The sequence below is a fragment of the Sorex araneus genome, chromosome X (genome assembly GCF_027595985.1).
Source record: "Sorex araneus isolate mSorAra2 chromosome X, mSorAra2.pri, whole genome shotgun sequence".
NCBI lineage: Eukaryota > Metazoa > Chordata > Mammalia > Eulipotyphla > Soricidae > Sorex > Sorex araneus.
The window spans coordinates 286,902,749-286,923,025 of record NC_073313.1 but is presented as its reverse complement, the minus strand read 5'-3'; the positions used below and the strand labels follow the sequence as shown (position 1 = coordinate 286,923,025).

Here is a 20,277-nt window from a genome sequence, read left to right as displayed (position 1 = left end):
TTAATCAAAGTAGAAATTAAAATAAATGGTTCAGAAATGTAAGCAATGAGAAATCTTTGAGTCTGCCAGAGACTCAAAGTCCCTGAGCTAATGAGAGACAACTAAACAATTCAGAACACATCAATACAAGAGTCAATGCTACTGGCCTGGTTCCACAGGTGGTGGAGTTTCTTCTTTTTCAGGTACTCCTTGTTCCATAATATCTATAGTAGAACTTATTTCTACTGGTTCAGATACTAAAAAAGAAAAGAAACCAAGTTAACAGTGCTACTTCAATATGTAACTACTATGAGGCTACTCAGTTAAATATTGTATTAAAAACCAGCCTTGAAAATCTAAATTCTTTAGGAAGTTTAGAAAACTTTCAAATACTGGCCAAATAGATAGCTCAATGAGGTATAGTAACAGCATTAGGAGTCTGCTTGGGAGCAGCTCTGGAGTTCACTCCTATGCCCCTCCAAAATAAAAACTAAAAATACAGCAGTGATAAATTTTAGTGAAAAACAACAGTTTTTCTTTCTGTTCAGTGATAAGATATAAAATTATATCCTGGGAATATAATGCACAGCATGATGATTACAGTAAATATTGCTGTTATCACATATTTGAAAGTTGCTAAGAATTAAATCCTAAATGTTCTCAACAAAAGAAAAAAAGTTGTTAAGTACGTGAAAAAAAAAAGTAAATTTACAGGTAATTTTTCAGAGTTGAGTCTATCTGTAATATGAACTAGTTCAGAATGACATTAAGAGGGGCCAGTGCGATAGTACAGTGAGTGGTGTGTTTGTCTTACAAGTGGCCTACTCAAGTTCGAACTCTGGCATCCTATATGGTCCCCCTATGCACCACCAGGAGTGATTCCTGAGTGGAGAGCCAAAAGTAACCCTTGACAACTGCCAGGTGTAGCCCTAAAACAAACAAAAAAAAACAGAATGACATAAAGAAAATAGGTTTCCATATGCATTTTTGATCCATTAATTATTTTACTTTATCATTATTATTATTATTATTTTTGCTTTTTGGGTCACACCCAGCAATGCTCAGGGGTTACTCCTGGCTTCGAACTCAGGAATTACTCCTGGCGGTGCTTGAGGGACCATATGGGATGCCGGGGATTGAACCTGGGTCAACTGCGTGCAAGGCAAACGCCCTACCCGCTGTGCTATCACTCCGGCCCCTGATCCATTAATTTCTTTTAGAAAGAAATTTTGACGATTATGGAGGAAAGGCACAGAATTGTTTCTAAATCACAAACAATTTTAAATGCAGACCTTCTTTATTTTCTATCTGTTGTGGTATTTTTTTCTTCTTTTTATCCTCATAAATTGGCCTTTTCTTTGGCAATGAGTCTTTTGATGGCACTTCAACACCTGAGGAATAAAAATTTAACATTTAAAAGTTTACCACTAGTATTAGCAGCTAAGAAAGAACAATTTTAGAAGATAACATTTCATCCACTTCAGAGAGAGATATATACCTTAAAGTATAAAAGAAAATTCATGGAAAAAACTTTCATATAAAATGTTTTAAGATGTTCATGTGCTGAAATTCTTTTTCTGTCCATGTCCATGTTTGACAAAGACAATTATGAAACCACAATCATAAAGATACAGAACAGATCAATCATTCTGTGAGACTCTGGCAATCAACGAATACTATCCATCCCAAAAGATGTTTTTCCTGGATTGCCACAAAAATAACACCATACACAGCTTGGGTTTGCATTGCAATGGAATTCAGAATCATTCAATGTTGTATGTGCTGATATTTCGCTTTTTATTTTTGCTTAGTAGCATTCCATATGCAGGTTTCTTTATTGATTAACCTATTGGGGCTATTTTAGAGATTATAGACTGTTATGAACAATTTTATGCCGTTTTTTGTGAAAACAATTCCTGGAGGACAAGTTTTTTAAAGTGTCAATCATGGAACATATTAATTTGATAAGAAAATAACTTTTCCAGAGTTTTTCACAATTTTACATTTTCACAAGTAATACATGACAGTCCTAACAGTTGATTTTCGTTTCAAATTAATTGTGTATTCTTATCAATGCACCATGGTCTTAACACTTGTGATCTTAAATTTACCACATGCCAAAAAATGTTATGTTCTTACAGTTCTTGTAAATAGACACTTCTCAGAGGAAGACAGATGGTGGCCAATAAGCATATGGAAAAATGCTCATCTTCACTTAGCATTGCACTACACTGTACTGTCTTCCCATTGTTCATTGATTTACTCAAGCAGGCACCAGTAACGTCTCCATTGTGAGACTCGTTACTATTTTTGGCATACAGTAACAGGTAGCTTGCCAGGCTCTGCCTTGAGGGCCTTGAGGGCCGGATACTCTTGGTAGCTTGCCGGGCTCTCGAGAGGGATGGAAGAATTGAACCCGGGTCGGCTATGTGCAAGACAAACGACCTAGCTGCTGTGCTATCTCACAGTCCACACTTAGCATTAGGGAAAACTAAATCAAGATGACAATGAGATATCATTTCACACTAGTGAGAATGGCTCATATCAAAAATAGCAGAATGAAATAATACAATCTGCTGGAACGATAGCACAGCGGTTGGGCTTTCGCCTTTCACACGGCCGACCCGAATTCAATTCCTCCGCCCCTCTCGGAGAGCCCGGCAAGCTACCGAGAGTATCAAGCCCGCGTGGCAGAGCCTGGCAAGCTACCTGTGCATATTGGATATGCCAAAAACAGTAACAAGAAGTCTCTCAATGAGAGATGTTACTGGTGCCCGCTCGAACAAATCGATGAGCAACGGGATGACAGTGACAGTGACAGCTGCTGTGTGTATGGAACTAAATGGTCAACTTCATGCTGAGTGTAGTCATTCGGAAGGAGAGTGACAGATGATCTCTCTCATATGTGGGACATGAAGAAACGTAAGGGAACAAAAAGGCCAAAGTCTACTGGTCTACGGATCTGAGCTTACCAGAGGGGAGGCAGGAAGTGAACTGGAAAGGGACCTTGGACCACTGATGGAGATAAGTGGAAATTCTGGTGGAGTGTGTGGTGTTGGAACATTGTACGCATAAAACAATTATTATCAGCAGTATTGTAAATCATGGTATTTAATTTTAAAATTTAGAAAAAAACTTGCAAGGTAAGTTAGAAGTTGAGTTAAATGGAGGTAACTTTTGTACAAACAGTCTTAAAAGCTTTTTGATTTGGAATTCAAATATTTGTTATCAACAAAAAGATGAATCATGAGAGAAAAATATGTTAGAGAAGCTTTGTTCAAATTACTACAAACTGAAAAGGAGCAAAACGTCAATGACAGAATGTGTGAATTATGGGATGTTCATGAATTGAATATAACACAGAAATGAAAATAAAGTTTGTTGCACATACAATGCAGAAGAGTTTCATAATCTAGACAGAAGAAGATGGAGGAGTTCATGCTGTTAATGTTCCAGGTACGCAGTGCCTCCTACCCCCGCGCCAGGCTGTCTTCACCGGGGCCCCCTCAGAGGGGGGAGTATTGAGTCTCCCTCCCTGCCCCAAGCAGAGCCCCGGCAGCCGAAAACCTCCAGAACCCAGACACAGCCATGCTCAAGGCCACTCTTCACACACCTGGACGAGCCTCATCCATGAAGGAACTGTGAGAGGAACCCAGGTGTGCGACCTGTAGCTGAGATCTCTAAGCCTGCTCGGACTTGGAATGGGCCTCCTCCACCCAAATCCCCAATTTTCCAGTAGCTTGGCAGCCACACCCACAAAGTACACCCCCGCCCTCTCCCCATGTAATCCCATCAACGGCCAAGACCCAGAGACTATAAAACAAAGCATTTTTTCCTGGAGTGCGTGGCCGCAGCCATGCAAACTCTTTATTTTTATTTTATTTATTTTTTTCCCTGAGAGGCAGAACCTGGCAAGCTACCGTGATGTATTTGATATGCCAAAAGCAGTAACAACAACATGCTCTTCGTGTTCCTGGTGCAAGCAGACGCCATTGGGCTACACCAGCACATGACAGGGACAAATGAAGATGTAACTGGCGCCCACTCAAGCAAATCGATGAACAACGGGATGACAGTGATACAGTTAAAGTTATTGAAGTTTCTGTTCAAAACTGCCATTTCAAAAAATAAAGTTGGCAGAGGTGAGGGTTTGTGGGGGTGGATGGGCAGGAAGAGAGAGAAGAAAAGTGTCTGCTATAGAGGCAGGTGGGGGTCTGAGGGAGGGAAACAGGGGACATTGCTGGTAGGAAAAGTACACTAGTGACTCAACATGAGTTGGAATATGATGAAACCCAATCACAAACAACTGTGTAACTGCGTATTGAATGGTAATTCAATTAAAAACATATACATAATTTTAAAAGGTTGTTGTTTGACTTATTTTTGAATGCTGAGTCATATTATTTTGTAATCCTTTCTGAAATAAGAGACTTGAAGATACTGTCTAGATTCTCTCAAATTTGTAACTGGACTTCATCAATAGTTACAATTTTTTCCTATCATATATAGACTTTTAAGTCTTAACTAAGTATTTCTTTGCCTAACATAATGTCCAAGTATTTTCTCCAAGGTCTTCATCTTAAAAATGTTATAGCTATAAATTTGATACGCACACCCAAGATAAACTGAGTTAGCTTTTATATAATTAAAGAATACATACTTTCTTTATATGCAGAATCTGTGGGTTTAAATATCATATCAAAGGTCCCCAAAACTAAATGTGAGAAGCCCCTGAGCATCACAAGATATAGCACCCCAAAAAACAAAACAGGTAAAGGAAACAAATATTTTGATTTGGGCTTGGGAGACACATACTTTGCACGCAGGGGGCCCAGGTACAATCCCCAGCACCTGCAGCAGTACTCAGTTCTCCACAACACCACGGAGAGTGATCACCAACTCCACACAAAGCCTCAAGTGGCTAAACACCACTTCGATCAAAATTTTTTAAGGTCTTTCTTAAAAACGATCTCAAATTATTTTAGGATCTGTCTCTTTAAAAAAAATAATCAAAATTTCCCCCCTACATTTCTAAAAGTTCTTGTAAAATCTTTTTATTTTACTTTTTTTTTTTTTTGGCTTTTTGGGTCACACCCAGCGATGCACAGGGGTTACTCCTCGTTCATGCACTCAGGAATTAACTCCTGGTAGTGCTCAGGGGACCATATGGGATGCTGAGAATCGAACCCGGGACCAGATAGTACAGTGGGTAGGGCACATGCCTTGTACCTGGGTTTCATTCCCAGCACATTATATGGTCCCCAGCCCTCCTAGGACTGATCCCTGAGCATAGAGCCAAATGTAAACCCTGAGCACCACCAAGTAGGCCCACACTCAAAAAATGTGGAGGAGGGAAAAGGGGGGAAGTGCCTCTAGCATCCAGACAGGAAATAAAAATAAAAACAGACTTAAGCCTACTTTTTCCCATTTATAATGAGCTTTCTAAGTAATTAAAAAGAAGTAATATTTAAGGGGCCAGAGAAACAATACAGTAGGTAGGGTACCAACACGGGTTCTATCCACAACATCTCATGCTGATGGTACCTAAGTACCATCAGCAATAATTCCTGAGTGCAGAACCAGGAGTAACCCCTGAGCATTGCCACGTGTGGTCCAAAAACAATGAACACATAAACCCCAAAATAAAAAATATTCATAAGTCGGAAAAATAGTACAGTGGATAGGGAGCTTACCCTCCAAGATGTCAAGCCAGGTTTGCACCCTGGCACCCAATAAAATACCTGAAAACAGCCCTGAGCACTGACAGATGCAGCCCAAACCGTCCCCTCACCCCACTCAAAAAAATAAACCTATTAAAAATAAGATTCAATTAAAAAGTGACTTACCTAAAATGAAAAAGTATCATGTCAATTTAAAACAGAACCAATGGCACATAATTTGCAAATAATACTGCTGAGTCTAAAGGAATACATCTTCCTCAGTAAACAGTTAATGGCAAATGTCAACAGAAACAAAGTTATTAATATAATTGTTCTCTTACAATCCTTCCTCTCCATTCATAAAACTAAACCTACTGGTTTAGTAAGTTATCTCACCAAGAGCAGAAATTTTACAATAAAGGCAATAGCAAAACTTTAATATGGAATTTTAATAGTTCTTAAAAATTGAATAATTATCACTCAATGTTAACTTTATGAACATATATATTTAAATATTAGTGGTTACAACTGTAAAATCATACCTATGCCTGATAAGGCAGCTATAATAAACAAGCAAGCACACTGAAGTACAAAAACAAAGCTAGCTGACGATGCGGATATGATCAGAGTACCAGAATTTTCCACGTCCAATACTACTTCATAAAAGCAGGGATCTCCGGGAAAACTGAGCTGAATGACTAGAAGAGTGGACCCGACAATGCAAGAGAACCATCAACTCACAGGTCCTCTAGTTAAGAATTATTTAATAAAATGCTTTTTATGTCATCAACACCAAGATTTGTGTGTTCAATATTCCATCTACCCTTCAAAGTGAGACATTATAATCAAATTCTTGAAGAGGTTCTTTATCTAAACTGAGCTCATTATATAAAAGGTCAAGTTACTATGTGCTTAGCAGTCATAACTTTAGTCTACAGAACACCTGAAAAGCAATGTGCTACATATTTCTAAATAAGTGTCTGAAAACATCTACAGATACTTATGCATTTTTAGTTCAATGAATAAGCTCTATATTGCTCCAAATGATATATATGTGATAGTTATTCTTAGCCAAGAAGGTAACATGGAAAGATAACTGGTATCTCATGAGGAGTTTATTTTTATTTTTAGGTAATATGGAACCAAAAAGAACGTATTTCTTGAGCAAAAAAAAAAAAGGAAAAACACTAGGGTCAGATACATCTATGTGAAACACCAGGATGGATGCTAAGTGCTTTCTGGGTTTTGTATTGTTTTCAATTTTTGAGTCACACCTAGTCGTGCTTAGAGAGGGTACTTTCAGCTCTGTACTTAGGTATAGCTCCTGGAGGTGTTCAGGGATCATCGTATGCCAGGGTTCAAATTTGGGTCTTCTATTAAATATATATACATAATATATATTTAGACCTACTAAATATATCAATGTATGAACCTTGGCACCACAAGAAGAAAATTAGATCGTATGCATCCTGGCATGAAGTAATATGAAGTACCTGACACTATGCCAATCAGCAAAATGTAATTAAATCCAGAATATAAGAGTTTTTTTTTTTTGGGTTTTTTTTTTTGGTTTTTTTGGGTCATACCCAGTGATGCACAAGGGTTACTCCTGGCTCTGCACTCAGGAATTACCCCTGGCGGTGCTCAGGGGAACATATGGGATGCTGGAAATCAAACCCGGGTCGGCTGCGTGCAAGACAAATGCCCTACCCGCTGTGCTATTGCTCCAGCCCCAGAATATAAGAAATTTTATCACCAATAAACAAATACAGATATAAAGATATAGACTTATCAACTAACTGCAATGTGTAGCTCTATTTTGATGCTGATTTTTAAAAACTCAATTATGAAAAGATTTTGGAGGCAAGTAAAACAAAAATAAAACATAAAATATGAACATAAAATTAGGTAATTCTATGAAAACTGAATGTAATACGTACTAACACTCTGCTTCTTTAAGTGATAAAGTAAAATAAATATAAAAAAAAATAAAATGCTATCTTGAATTAACCTTAAAATACTCCAAGAAAGAAAACTTAGTTGAAGGGGACAAATGTGGTAAATGTTGCTAACTGCTAAAACTAGTTGGGACTGATTTTATTACAATCTTTACTTTTGATTGGGGGAAATAAACAAACTTATTATCATTTATATATATTTTTCATCACAGCAGTCATTTCTTAAAATAAATTATCCCAACTATTATGTTTTTATGTGCTTTTTCATAGCATGTTTATAGGAATCCTGATTATCTCTCTGACCATTAACAGCAACATAACTTTTTAAGAAACACGTTAGCTTGAAAGTGTCTTGAGTGCACTGCTAGGGATAGGGGATGACTGAAAGAACTGGAGCACAAGCTTTGCAACCAAGAAGCCCTGGAACCACACAGAGGGTCTCCCCAAGAATTGCTGTGAGTAAATCAAGTCAGGTTACAGCTAAAACAACAAGAAAAGTGAGAGGGGGGGGAAGGGAGGGAGGGAGGGAGAGAGGGAGAGAGAGAGAGAGTGCATGTGTGTTGGGGGTGGCAGGGCAGAATTACCTTGAGCTTGCAGAAGTTTTAGAGTAGCTTCAGCTCTGGCTCTGGCTTCTCTCTGGGATTTAGTTAAAAGTTTCCCTTCTTTTTTCAAACGTTCTTTTCTTTCTTTTTCCTTTTGTTTTTTCCTTTCCCTTTTTTCTTGTTCCAATCTTTCCTACAAATAAACATGTCAGATGAAAATTGTATTAGCCAGCTGAATTATAAAATTTAAGTATCAACCCAGAATTTCAAATGCAAGCGAAGTTTTAAGAGATTCCAAATGAAAATATTGTAAATGTTCTGTGTAAGGTTAATTAGTATATTAAACTATACATTGGCAATGTCAGACACATGGGCAACTATTTTCTTAAACTCACTAAAGATAGAATTTTCTGTACCTCTTCATCTTATTATTACTTAATAATAAGTAATGGGTAGTAGGTAATATCCGGTGATCCTAGGGAGCTATTACTGGCACTGGACTCAGGAATGACCCCTGGCAGTGCTCTAGGGATTCTAATGGAGGATCAGGAGGATGCAAGTTAAGGACTTTAAACCTATCACTTCATCCCCATCACATGTTATTAGAACAATGTTTTGGTTTGTAACTAATTTATAGAAATTTTAAGTTAAATGCAGTATCAAAATCAATAACTTCCCCTAAGACATACCTCTTCTTTGCGCTTGGCTTCTAATTCTTCAAGCCTTTTTATCCTTTCTTCCTCTTCTCTTTTCTGCCTTTCTTCTTCTTCTTTAAGCTTAGCAAGAGCTTCTTGCATAGCTTTAACTGTAGCTTTGCTAGGTCCTTTCTTCTTCTCCTTTTCTTTTTCTTCCTTCTCTCCTTTTTTTTTCTTCTTATCTTTTTTTTTTTTGTCCCCTTCATTTTCATCTACCAAAAAGAATAATACAACAAGAGTTTGTAAAAAGTTATTTCCTACTATGACTGGAAAGGGAGTATGGGAGGTAGGGAGCTTGCCTTTCATGCTTCCTACGGCAACAATTAACTCCAAAATTCAAGAACTATAATAGGCCAAGGTTGATGCCAACAGCAAGCTAGCAACTCCAGGCATCAAGGTATCCTGAAAACTTGTGCACTATGTACCTGAGAACCAAAAAGAGCTCGAAATAACCAGTTTGGGATTCTGAGACATCTACAAAGCTGGCACTGCCCTGAGTTGTCCTAAGGGACATAAGAATGCAAGAGGATCCTTTCAGTAGGAAAATACTGTTATCTATCACTTAAATTATGATATCTAAATTTCAACCCTAAATTTTTATGATTCCACAAAGAAGTAAAAATGATACTTTTACAAAAATAAAGTTATACTCAAGAACTTTACAGCATTCCACTAAAGAAACTTTCATGTTTCTCTCAAAGATACCTGATAATACAGCCAGAGGGACAGTACAGCCCGTAAGCCATATGCCTAGCCGGAGCCTACCAGGTGTGACAACTGACTGCAGAGCCAGGAGTAAGCTCTGAGTACCACCAGTGTGGCCCCCAAACAAAAAAATAGACAAAAAAGAAATATCTGTCAATTTAAAAAAATACCCAAAGTTATATCAATTAAATGTTTTCCAATCTAATTAATGCAAATCAGGTGCCAGCAGAACCAGGTTTAATCCCTGGTATCCCATGTGATCCTCCAAGCCCACTAGGATCCCCGAGCACAGATCCATAAGTAAGCCCTGAGCACCACCAGGTGTGGCCCCAAAACACAAACAACTCCCCCCCTCCCCCCCAAAAAAGGCGAATCATGTGGTTTTTTAAAAAATTCTAAGTAAAGAATTTAGTTCAAAAGCTTTTAGGTAATTGGTTCTGGGTCAGAAATATGACTCACTATATTTGGAAAAAAAAAACCACACTAATGTTAGCATGTTTTTCAGTTTGAAATAATTTTAAAACAGAATTTTGATTTAACACAGTTGTCAAAAGGAAAAACAAAATTTTCATTAGGCAATTTTTGTCTATCAAGAGCAAAAAGAATGCTTTTCATAGTCTAAAGTGACTAAAAATTCTTGACTTTGTATAGACCATTTAAAAGATTCATAAGATGATACCTCTTGGATACGAACAATTCAAACAATACAAACAATTCAATTCAAAGACTATTCATGGGCAAAAGTTCCGGCACTATTCAGCTACACTTTTCCAAGTACCTCTTACAAATTGGCACTTTTTTAACCAATATAGAAATTACCTTGGGGCTATCATCATCATCATCATGACATTGTAATGTTCAAAATAGACTAAATATGAATCAATGTTTTTCACCCCTTTTCTTATATTATTACCAACCTTCAGCAGCGGTGGGAGTGTCTCCTTTCTCTTCAGAGACCAGGGTTGCTCCAGTATCAAGAGACACTTTGGGTTTAACAGGTTCCTCTTCCGATTTTTTTTGAGAATCTTTTTGCTTATTTTGATCCTTTTTGCCAGTTTCTAACTCTTCTTTTTCTTTAAGCTTCCGAAGTTTTGCCTTCTCTTCGTCTCGCTTTTTCCTCTCACGCTCTTTCTTTTCTGCCTTCTTTTGGGCCACTGTTTTAATTTTGAAGGAAGAGTCATCATCTTCATTCCCACTCTCTACATTAGGACCTGCCTTGTTTTTTTGATTTTTTTTCTGTCCTTTTCTAGACTGCAAAACTTCATCTGATTCATCACCACTCTCACCGGAAGAATCTACTCTAGAACGCTCTTTAGTTCTTTTACTGTTATCCTCATCTTCTTCTGATCCATCACATTTTTTATTAGATTTCTGAGCTTTCCCTTTAGCTTTTTTAGAAAGTTTATTAAAATCATCATCATCACTTCCAGAATACACTTCCACTTTTAGCTTTGCAGTCTTCTTTGATTTTGAATCTTTATCTTCCAATTCTTCACTATCATCATCAAAACTTTGCTTTTTGTTTTTCTGTCCTTTCTTTTTCTTATCTTGTTTTGAGATAGATTCCTCTTCATTATTCTCGGTTGTCTGGAAAAATGGCCATCATTAGATACTCATAGAATCTCTTTTATTTTTTGAAACAATTGAGATGAATCAGATTCGTGTACTTCATTAATTACACATAAGAAAATGTCTTCGGTATGATTTTTAAATTTTTATAAGAACTTAAAACTCAGTCAAGTGCCAGAAGCTAGCCTAAGTCTCAGATACATTTAACAGTTATGGTATATTTCAGAATCCAAATAATGTAAAGTTAAATATCAGAACATATTTACTTACTTTCAAATGGCAAAAATGCATAAAGGTTAAATGAAAAGAAAAACACGTACCATTTTCCCATTACTTTAAGGCTTATCCAAATACATTACTTTAAATATGCAAAAGAAATCATACAGAAATTTAAAATGGAAATGGGAAATATACCTCCAAATGAATCAATTTTATACTTAAGCAACCTACCACCAGCTACACTTAAGATTCCCAAATAAATCTTTGAAAACAAAGCTTTCAAAAAATTTTTATAAATATTCTATATTTCTAAGTAACTTTCCACTCGACATGAAAATTTATAAAAACTTTTAACTGTTAACATTGCTCAAAATGTCCTTAAAAGAAATCCCTAAAATTGGCACTGGTAAGTCATGTATATGGAAGAAAGAAAGAAGTCTTTCACCTTTATTGTAGCAGTTTCTTTGTCAGCTTTTATGCCTTGAGCTTCCCAAGACAATTCTTCCAGTTCTTTCAATATATCATCTTCACTAAGAAAGAATTAAAAATATTTTTTGAGGCATGAGTTAATTTAGCAAGTGAATCCAGTACCAAAGGTAATTTAAAAAAATTATATTTAAAATATACTTACTCAAAGTCTTGTCTTTTTTTCTCCTTTTTCTTTTTCCCCTTTGACTTTTGAGGTTCCTGTTCTTTAGTAGCACCAGCTCCTTCTATTTCTGCAGCCAAAGCATCAAGATCAATGTCATCCTTAGCACTTAAATAGAAAACAAAAACTAAGTATTAGTGTGAAATATTCTCATTCTACCTTAAAACATTTTTTTCAATAATTTTTCTTTCTCGTGCATTAAAGTCCACTGGAAAAAATTATTTGGCAAGGTTCTTCATTACAATTCTTCGTATCTACCTTTCAATCTTCCTGTATGTTTCAGTAAAACTCAAAGGAGCATTAATGAAGATCTCCAAGAATATAACAGGATCAAATAAAGGAAATTATTATTGATACCTAAGTTTTGGGTGTGTGCCCAACAGAATTTATAAAAGGGAAATAAAACCCTGATTACCTAATTACAACTAACAAATATCTATTTACCACTTATATATTTAAACACTTAGGTTTTATTTTTTTTGTTTGTTTTTTGGGTCATACCTGGCAATGCACAGGGGTTCCTACTGGCTCTGCACTCAGGAATTACTCCTGGCAGTGCTCGGGGGACAATATGGGATGATGGGAATCGAACCTGGATCGGCTGCGTGCAAGGGAAGCGCCTTATCCACTGTGCTATCACTCCAGCCCCAACACTTAGATATTTGTACTTGAAATAGAGGAAATCTTAAAGTTGGCAGGAACATTTATAATCTACTCTATTATTTCATTTACCATTTACAAAGTCTGGGCAAAAGATGACTGACCACATATCCAAATTACAAATGAATTAACAATGGTTCACTAAATACTGCAAAATCCAGAAACAAACCTACTCAATCTTTTCTATCTGATTTAATTTCTGGCTCCATCCTGGATTAAATTGTCCTCACCTGCCAATATTTCTTGATGTGAACAAACTTAAGTTCTGGGTAGAATACACAGAAAACCGAGGAGGTTAATCTTAAAAAGTAGTAGATTCAAATGAATAATATAGTAAGAAAAGAAAGCCATAGCAGATGATGGCCCTCATGAAGAGAAACCTTGTTATATCACCTTGTTATAAAAACAATTTCACAAGAAATTCTAAAGAGAAATAACAAAATGATACATGTATTTAACCTTAAAGAGCTGAGTATCTATGTTCAATGAGATTAGTAAGATGGCAAGCCAATAACCCAGAAATTGCAAATGTTAAGAAGCACAAAGCAATTTAATGCTTTTACAAATAATTTGTGAAAACTGAAATGATGTTCCTGTTTTTATATATTTTACTGTTCTTAAGGGTATTACAGAAAATAAACTGCAATGGGCACCAGTAACGTCTCCATTGTGAGACTTGCTGTTACTGTTTTTGGCATATCGAATACGCCATGGGTAGCTTGCCAGGCTCTGCCGTGAGGGCGAGATACTCTGATAGCTTGCCGGGATCTCTGAGAGGGGCAGAGGAATCGAACCCGGGTCAGCCGCATACAGCCCTACCTGCAGCACTTAGAAGTCCTGCTTTATTTATTTCCTGTTGGTAGCTTATCTTTTCCTCCTGAACATTTAATTTGTTGTTATTAATATTATTATTATTATTATGATGATTACAGTGCAGGGAATTGAACCCAGAGTTCCACACATGTACAGCATAGGTTGTGCTGTTGAGCCAAAAACCCCAATGCAAATGAAACAGCTAACTTAGATAAAAATAGGCAAACTTCCTAGCAAGACAAACTACTAAACAGGTTTGAGGCTAGGGAGGAAGCTCCAAGAGTTGGAGCACATGCCTGGCACCACAGGGCACCAGGTTCAGTCCACAGAAACTACAGATTTCCTGAGTACTGCCAAGTGTGACTCCGGTGGTCCCCCAAAGAATCAAGAAATAAATTATGTGAACAAACTAATAAAGCAATAAAATATTTTAGAAATAGTTACACCCAATGATGCTCAGCCCAGTAAATTGCAGGCCTATTTGGTACTCACACAAGTTATAAAGTACTTGGAGGCTAACAAGATCACAACTGATAGTATTTCGAATTTAACTCAGGGCCTCAGAAATGCTATGTCCTCTAATACTTGCCAAGCTCCCTGGGTCCCTAGACTACTATTTTTAAAATTTCCCTCCAGAAGCTCTGTGGTGAGTTCTATTAAATATTTCAAAAGTTCAATCCTTCAGGAACTCTTCCAGGAAAACCAGTAAGAGAAGAAACAAAGAAAAAGAAAAAATGAAGGTTTAAGGGAAAAACAGTGTGATTCACTTCTGGAATGCAAAATTCATATGACAAGGCAATAATATCAACAGGTTAAATAAATAAATAAATAAATATGATCATATCTGTAGCAATGTCATACCGTTGTTCATCAATTTGCTCGGTGGGCACCAGTAACGTCCATTGTAAGACTCGTTGTTACTGTTTTTGGCATATCAAATATGCCACGAGAAGCTTACCATACTCTGCCATGTGGGCGGGATACTCTTGGTAGCTTACCAGGCTCTCTGAAAAGGACGGAGGAATCAAACCAGGGTCAGCCACATGCAAGGCAAATGCCCTACCTGCTGTGCTATCGCTCCAGTCCCTAATTGTACTACTTGACCACATCAAGAAGTACAAAATATGTATTTTGGAAAATCGAACACCAATTCAAATAACTCAATAAACAAGAAATAGAGGTCAAGATCTAAACAATATCATGTGTTCATAAACTGGAAGCCTTAATAGTCTTAGGAAGTCAATTCCCTTGTAAATTCAAACATTTTAAATAAAATACTATCACAAACCATTCTGTGGATACTAATAAACTGATTAACAACTCAGAATAGTGAACACTATAACATGAAAAAGCCTAAAATGAAAAATCTGTTGATTCTCAGTTCAGCAATTTAAAAATTGCCTTAAGAAGTAAAAACAAAAGACTTTTTATTTTATTAAAAAAATACTAATGTAAAATTAAAAAAACATCTCAAGCTGTAGAAAAGATTCAATAGGTTTCGACAGATTGAGCATTCTTTGCAGGCTAGAGGCTCCAGTCCAACCCCCGAACCACATAGACCACAGTCATCTTTCCCCCAACCCTCCCATCCCCCCGCCCCCCACACCCCCAGCTACCCTCTGCACAGAACCAGGAACAGTCCCAAGAACTGCCAGATGTGGCCCACAAAAGAAAAAAAAATTAACAATCTGACCTAAAAAGTATGCTGGTAAGAAAAATAAAACATAAATCATACAGTGAGAAAATTAATAACTGGATCCAAAATAAAGAGCTGCTCAGACTCAATAAAAGCTATATTTAAATACTGGTAAAACAGGTAAAAGATCTAAAGAGTCCACCTGACCAAATGAAAACAAAACAGTGTCCCAATGATAAAAATGGCTCATGTTTAACTTTCCAATTCTAAGTTTGGAGAGCACACAGTGACTTCCAAAGAGCACTCTGGAAAGAGAATAAACAAGTTGATTTTACAGCATAAAATCCTAAAGACAAATACCACACCTGAACCAGGTGTATCAATGACAACATCAGAAAATGCTATAATCTGAGGAACTAGTATAGACAAGGAGGCCAGAAAAAAAAAAAACTACAAAATATAATGTGCTATTGTGCATGGATAAATATGAGAAAGTAAAAAAGAAGCAAATTAGTATCAGCGCAAGATATACGCCTTCCTTCATTGTAGCAAATGTACAACACAATATGAGATGTTAAAAATAAGGAAAACTGGGTATGATATACAGGAACTCTAAAACTTTTTCTGTATACCTGCTTATTTATTTATTTAGTGGTTTTGAGGCCACACCTGACAGAGCTCAGGGGACTACATGCAGTGTCAGGGATCAAACTGCAGTCAGCCACATTCAAGGAAAGCCCCCAGTACTATTTCTCCAATTCTGATAATTTGGTATTTTTTTTAACCTGAAGGATACCATAACGCATGCAATCATTAAGAAAATAAAATAATTTGGTATAAATCTAATTTCCACAAGCACAGACAGGAGCAAAGTCCCACGGAGCCCAGTATTGCGGAACTTTGAGATCTTGCACTCTAGGCTCAACGGGACCCAAGAGCAAAGATGCTCTGCCCGCTTCCCCCAGTCTCTGGCGACCGAGGGGTCACACTTAAAAGCCATCTCCTGCCAGCGCCAGGTAATCTCCTCACCAGCCACCCTCCAGAACTCATGGCTGCTTCTCCTGGAAGGGAGCATAAAATGAGGCCCCCGTAACCATGCCACCGGACTCCACGCCAGGCTGTTTTCACTTAGGGCTCCCCAGAAGGAGCGGGTAAGAGCCCTCCCTGCACCAAGTGACCTATCCTTGGCAGCTGACCTCCACTGCCCAACCTTTCCACATGCTCTGCCAAGCCTCACATATGAGTGAACATATTCCTGGACCGTGCACATCATCATATATATGCCTCTTGGAGAGCCCGGCAAACTTCCCAGAGTATCCTGCCTGCACGGCAGAACCTGGTAAGCTTCTGAGAGTATCCTGCCTGCACAGCAGAGCCTGGCAAGTTCCCTGTCGCGTATTCAATATGCCAAATACAGTAACAATAATAGGTCTCATTCCCCTGACCCTGAAAGAACCTCCAATCCTTGGGAAAGACGAGTAAGGAAAGGCTGCTAAAACCTCAGGGCTGGGACGAATGGAGATGTTACTGGCGCCCGCTCAAGTAAATCGATGAACAATGGGATGACAGTGATACAGTGATATGGTGATGAATCTAATATAAAAAGGGTAACTTACTGAAAATTTTTAAATACTATCAAAATAAACCCAAGATAACCAAAATGAAATGGAGAGATACAGCGTGTTCAAAAGCTGTAAGGTTCATAGTAAAAACATTCTCTCAGAAATGAAATACAGGGATTAAGGCACTTTCAATCAAAACCCCAGCAAGATTTGGGGGAATACAGCCAATATAGACAAGATCACTCTGATCTTCATGTGGAAATCCAAAAGAACTTGACAGATGAAAACAATTCTTGAGGGTGGGAGTGGAGGAATCACTTTACCAGATTTCAACACTAAACACACTGTATAACAAGAACCAAAAGTATGTAGTACCGGTAGAAGGATAGTATAGACAGCAATCGAACAGAACCCCAAAACAGATCCCACGTAAGTATGTCTGACAAAGTACAAACCAACTCAATGTCAGAAAGATAGCTTTTTTCAACAAATGATGTTAAAGTTAAATAAATATACATACAAACTGGACTGGAGCGATAGCATGGCGAGTAGGGCATTTGCCTTGCACAAGGCTGACCTGGGTTGATTCCTCCGTTCCTCTTGGAGAGCCCGGCAAGCTACCCGTGGTGGTGGATTCGATATACCAAAAACAGTAACAACAAGTCTCACAATGGAGACATTACTGGTGCCCACTCAAGCAAATCAATGAACAACGGGACGACAGTGCTACAGTGCAGTACTACATACAAATTAAATTAAAATACTATTTACACAAAAATCAAGTCAAGGGAGAGATAGTATAGCAGGCAAGGCACTTTCCTTGCATTTGGCTGACCCAGGTTTTATCCCTGTATCATATGGTCCCCACCCCCAAGATGAGATCTCTGAGCACAGATCAAGGAGTAAGCCCTAAGTTCAGTCAGGTATAGCCAAAAAATAAAATGACAAAAAAGTCAAGAACCAAAAGAAAAACATTAAAATATAAACTTTTTAGAAAAAAATGAAAATTCTTAAGCTTAAACACTAGGCAGAGTTTTAAGACTTGAAATTTAGAGTACAGTATTTATTCTCCCTAAAGTTGGACTTCATCAACATTATAAAACTTGACTATACAGAAAACAAAAACCAAAAACAAGAGTAAAAAAAAAAAAAAAACACCTACTGAAGGTAATGAGGAAAAATGAATTTATAGAATGGAAGGGATGTATATGCAAATGATGTATCTGAAAAAGGACTAGCTCTAGAACACAGGAAAACTTCTAAACAAATATTTCAGGGCCAGGGATGAAGCTCAGGCAATAAAGAAAATGCCTTATCACGTCTGAAGGCCTCAGGTGTACGCCCCTCATAACATGGCTCCTTGAGCACCACTGGGTGTGACCCTGATGGCCCAAAACACGAACAAATATGGCCCTCTGCAAAAGACCTAACAAACCAGGTAAAAGACATGGGGAAAATGCACTTTAGTGAAAATTAGCTTTTTAGGAAATGCACGCTAAAAACAAAATGGACCATCACAGACCAAGAGAATGCCTCCACGTCCACTCCAGTATAGTGGGGGATGTTATTTGTTTGGCAGTTCTGGGGGGACTATGGATCAAAACCCAGGTTGTCTGCGTGCAAGGCAAGTGCCTAACTAACTCATTGTACTACTGAGGCAAGCAGAGAGAGAGAGGGGAGAAGGCCCACAGCGATGGAATTTCTAAGAATTAATAATCAAGTAACACAGAAACTGCAAGAATTAAGGCTAGGCCTGACAAGATCTTCCTGGCACCAGTGACAGACTTTGTGGAGGCTGGACCCCACAGAGACACAAACTTCAGCAAAGACAGATCGCAAATAAGGAACCAAAGGAGATTTATGACACTTGAATGACCCCCACCTCTTCAAGCAAAAATCCACACCAAAAGGCAGCCAACCCTTGCAATGAACTCTTACCTAGCTAAAAAGCCCCATGTGGGGGCAGATTGGAGAAACCGAATAAAAGCCATCTGGAACAAAGGAAGGGTGCACATAGGCTGACTGATTCCACATGCTGCTTTGCCCACTTGGCGAAGTACACATCTCCCTTTTAGAGATGTGTACTGAGGCTCTCTCCACTTTTGGAAAAGCCCACATTCTCCCTTGAGCGCGTTACTCTCACTTTCTCTCCCTCCTTCCCCTTCTTCCTTAAAAAACCTCCAAATAAAATCAGTTTTTACTTCACTGCTCGTCTACTCCTTTCTGCCAAGTAAGACAGAGCCTATAAATCCTGTGTAAGGCCTAGGACTGACTCTCCTTTCCTGCAAAGAGCAAGTGCTCACTCCACCCTGACTAAAGTAAGAGAACAAAAAATAAAACCCTCTCACTAAAATGGAGGTTGAATTTAAAGCCCCAATGTAAAGTCATTTACCACAAACCCATAGCAAACAGCATTCTCAGTGGTGAAAAACTGAAAATCTTCCCTCTCTGACTGGCACAAGACAAGGCTGCCAGCCCTCACCACTACTATTCAATATAGTACTGGAAGTTCTAGCCATAGCAATTAGGCAAGAAAGAGACAGTAAGTATAGGCTGAAAAGAAGAAGTCAAGGTCTCACTATTCACTGATAACATACTGTACTTAGGAAACCCTCAAGACTCTAAAAGACTACTAAAAACAATAAACTTGCACAGTAACAAGGCAGACTATAAAAAATCACATGTGCAGAAAGCCATAGGCTTTCTATATGCAAATAATAAAATAGAAAAAGAAAGAAAAATATTTAATCCATTTACAACTGTGCCTCACAAAAAAATCAATTACCAGGGATCAGCTTAACAAAAGAGGTTAAAGACTTATACAAAGAAAACTTCAAATCTCCAGTAAAATAAGAGGATATGACAAAATGGAAACACACCCCCTGTTAATGGATGGGAAAGACCAGTATAGTCAAAATGACAATCTTGCCCAAAGCACTATACACATTCAACACAGTTCCTTTAAAAATACCCATAATATTTTTAGGACACAGATTAAACACTGTTTGAAATTTATATGGTATAATAAAACCTCCAAAAAAAATAAAATAAAACCTCCTCCAAAGCCAAAGCACTGAAGGAAAGATAAAGATGGAAGGGTCTCTTTCCCCAACTTCAAAGTATATTATAAAGTTGTAGTGATTAAATAATAATAATAATAATAATAATACAAGACCGGAACATGGCAGAACTTCAGCTCAATAAAATAGAACTGAGAGTCCAGAAACAAATCCCCAGGTACGTGAATATTTGTTTGACAAAGAAGAAAAAAATTATAATGTGAAGCAAGAGAAGTCTCTTCAACAAATGGTGCAGGGGAAACTGGTTAGCCTCATGCAAAGAAAAGAATTCAAACCCCTTTCTAACATTATGCACAAAAAAAGTCAAATCAAACTGGCTTATGAAGGGACCAACACAATAGGATAGCAGGTACAGTACTTGCCTGGCAAGCAGCTGATCAATGCTCAATCCCTGGCATATCCATATTTGGTCCTCCCAAACCAGAAGTAATCTGAGTCCAGAAAGAAGAGAAAACCTTGAGCATAGCCAGGTGTGGCCCAAAAACAAACCAAAAAATCGATTCAAGACCTTAAGATCAGACCTAAATTGTACAGAGGAATACACAGGTAG

The 20,277-nt window shown here is 37.8% G+C and overlaps 1 protein-coding gene across 2 annotated transcripts in view; it reads right to left on the bottom strand.

The window, feature by feature from the left end:
- The window catches only part of EIF5B (eukaryotic translation initiation factor 5B), a 53,867-nt gene that overhangs the window by 22,262 nt on the left and 11,328 nt on the right, over positions 1–20,277 (bottom strand). For both annotated transcript variants that reach the window (XM_004615796.3, XM_055120099.1), the window contains exons 2-8: positions 11,959–12,084; positions 11,773–11,857; positions 10,457–11,126; positions 8,829–9,046; positions 8,182–8,332; positions 1,272–1,370; positions 147–236 (exon numbers count right to left, since the gene is read on the bottom strand). In XM_004615796.3, the coding sequence (XP_004615853.1) occupies positions 147–236; positions 1,272–1,370; positions 8,182–8,332; positions 8,829–9,046; positions 10,457–11,126; positions 11,773–11,857; positions 11,959–12,084 (1,439 nt within the window). The remainder of the gene's footprint in view (positions 1–146; positions 237–1,271; positions 1,371–8,181; positions 8,333–8,828; positions 9,047–10,456; positions 11,127–11,772; positions 11,858–11,958; positions 12,085–20,277) is intronic.